The sequence below is a fragment of the Dendrobium catenatum genome, unplaced genomic scaffold, assembly GCF_001605985.2.
Source record: "Dendrobium catenatum unplaced genomic scaffold, ASM160598v2 original_scaffold_188929, whole genome shotgun sequence".
Lineage (NCBI taxonomy): Eukaryota > Viridiplantae > Streptophyta > Magnoliopsida > Asparagales > Orchidaceae > Dendrobium > Dendrobium catenatum.
Window position 1 is genome coordinate 1 of NW_021507347.1, and position 2820 is coordinate 2820.

A 2820-nucleotide genomic window follows, 5' to 3' on the forward strand; every position below is an offset into this window, starting at 1 on the left:
GAGCGAGCCATACGAAGGGCACACCGAAACGCCGAATGTGCTTCAGGTTGAGGCCGGAAGATTCGAGAAGGGCGATGGATTCAGGAACGTGACGGTCCCGGCTAATATCGAAATCGCAGAGATCGAATTGCCAGGTGATGCTGTAGCGTCCAATGTAGCAGATGGTGATGCCGACCTGGATGGGTTGAATATCTTCAACGTTGGCTTTAAGCAGGGCGTAGCGCTCTGCCGAAGAAAGAACATAGTGAGGTTTGGCGGAGGTGTAGATGCTGCCGGGGAATTCTGTGTCTAGAAACACCACGGCGTCGGACCACCGCCGAGAAACAGAGATGAAGAAATCGTATTCTAGATTGAAGTTTCGGACGTCCACTCTCCTTACGAAATTAGACATTTTTGGATTTATGAGAGCTGCTCTTGGCCTTATATAGTTTCGGGCGTCAAACAATATTAATAATTAATTGGGTGGCTGAGGATTTTTTTTTTTGGAAAGAAAATATTTCCAAAACTGATTCTTTTATTTTAGGAAACTTGTTTGGATTATATATTAATTCGTTGTATTTTTCAGATAAATTACTTTTTGATTTTGAATTATCTAAAATTAGATTGCGACATATGAGTTACTTAGGGGTGTCAATTTCGGGTCACGGGTCGGGTTCGGGTCGAACCCGGAACTGACCCGGGTTCAAACGGGTCGACGCTAACCCGACCCGGGTAGACAAACGGGTCGGAAATCCGAACCTGGACCCGACCTGGTGGGTTGCTGGGTTGACCCGACCCGATTTTGGGTTATGACGCTCGAACGGCGCGGGCGGACGCGAGGGGGCAGAGGCGGCGTGGGCGGAGGCGAGCGGGAGGAGCAAGCGGGGCGAGTGAGAGCAGCAGGGCAGCGTGTGAGGGCGCGAGCTATGGCAGCGGGCAGAGGGCTGGCCAGCGCGGGGCAGCGCACGGCAGCGGCGCTGGCATGCGGCTGCGTGCAGGGCTGGCAGCGCTGGCAGGCAGCGCGGCAGGCAGCGGGCAGAAGGTCGGATTTTGAAATCTTTTTTTTGAATTAAACGGGTTCCGGCGTGACCTCAACCCGTCGGGTCAATCCGAACCCAACACCGTTTTAAACGGTTCGTCAATTTCTGTAACCCATCAGACCCGATTTCAAACGGCACCCCTTTGAAAATCGCGGTCGGGTTCACCCCGCATTTTTCCTGGTCGGCCTAGTTCTCGAATGTTTCGTATCTTCTATAACTTTCATTCGTTTCCACTTACTGCTTCTTGTATTTTACTCTTTGATTTGTTTATATTATAATTGTGTTAAAAAAATACAAAATAGTCAAAAACATAAATAAATAAATGTAAATTTCACTCACATCGCGATCAGTCTACTACAAAATCTTGTGAACTTTATCAATCCTTGCACCATTTGTAGGAGAAAATTTGAAAAACATAAAATTTTCTTCACCAAAAACAAAATTTATTATTATATAAATTAAATTATATGTATTTTATTATTTATTTAAATGTTGCAATTAATATAATACATTTAATAATATATATATTGTATAGTATTGATGAGCATGATGATGTATAATAGCATATATTGTTGATGATTAAAGTTGTTGGGTAAGTTCATCCCAGATGACATCATTCACCTAATAATTGGCTCAACTACAACCTACAAATCAAAAAATTATTCTGTGCGGACACCCGACGTTTTTCGAAGGCGAATCAAGATGCATCACGTCATTTTTTTGTTGTGTATCATTATGTACTGGGTGACATGGCCCATTCTAATTTGCTTGCAAGCATTCCGGTGTCCAGACAGAATAGTTTTTCCTGCAAAGCTCATTGGAAGTTGAGTATCCCATAGTAGGACCCAATCTACCGTATACATTTATAAATTTGCTTGAATAATAAAAGAGCTCTATTAGGAAATGAGGCACTCTCAAAATTTTAATAATGTGAAATAAAAGAAGAATCATGATACTTCCATATACAATCAACTTAATAATCAATTTATGTTATATCTAATATAATTTTTAAATTTTAAATATACATATTATTAAGCCGCCAGAGCATGAAAAGTCACTACCAAACTACAAAATCATATAAGAAATTAATCTAAAAACAATTTTTTCATCAGTTTTTATTTTTAATTACTTTTATATTATTTAAACAAATATATATTTTATAAAAAAAGAAAAAATGAGAAATGATCCTAGTGCCCCAGTTAGTAAACTTTAATATTTTCTTTTTTAAAACCATTAACAGATCCTTCCTATTCCCCGTCGAGTCGCATAAGCGTAAAAGTTCAGTCATTGAATATGAGGTGGGGGTCGGAATACTGCGATTAGGGTCCGTGTGCGGATTTTCACCGGCTGTGGATTGCTGACAAGATCCCATTAAAGCGGAGAACCTGAGGAACCTGGGCTAAACAGAGTCAGGAGAAACCCGAAAGTCAGGGGGGGATCAATAAGTGGTAAGGTGCAAAAAAAAAATGAGAAACGGAAAAAAGATGTTTTTTTTAGGATTCTGATGTAAAGAGTGGATAGAAACAAAAATTATTAGGAGAGAGGAAACAAATTACTCAAAATATAAATATTCAAAAATATCCGGTCCTAAATAGTAATTAATAGTAAAAATAATATATAATAGATTGATATGAATAGATATAGATATAATATAGATATATAAATATAGATATGGGAAAGGTGTGAGCATGCCTAAAAAAGAAACAAGTCAAGCACGAGCCGCATCCCCAAGCCACCCCACAAGGCTTCATAGCGGAACTCGCTTTACAAAGTGATGTAAGAAGAACAAACAATCTCACAA

General features: G+C 40.0%; 1 protein-coding gene across 1 annotated transcript; it reads right to left on the reverse strand.

Annotated features, from left to right (window-relative positions):
• Window positions 1–13: 13 nt before the first annotated feature.
• On the reverse strand, window positions 14–391 carry LOC110103621 (probable CCR4-associated factor 1 homolog 11; the record flags this gene model as incomplete). The annotated part of the gene is made up of 1 exon (XM_020832412.2): window positions 14–391. A coding segment is annotated over exon 1 (378 nt), but the record flags the coding sequence as incomplete, so codon positions are not given.
• Window positions 392–2820: the final 2429 nt, after the last annotated feature.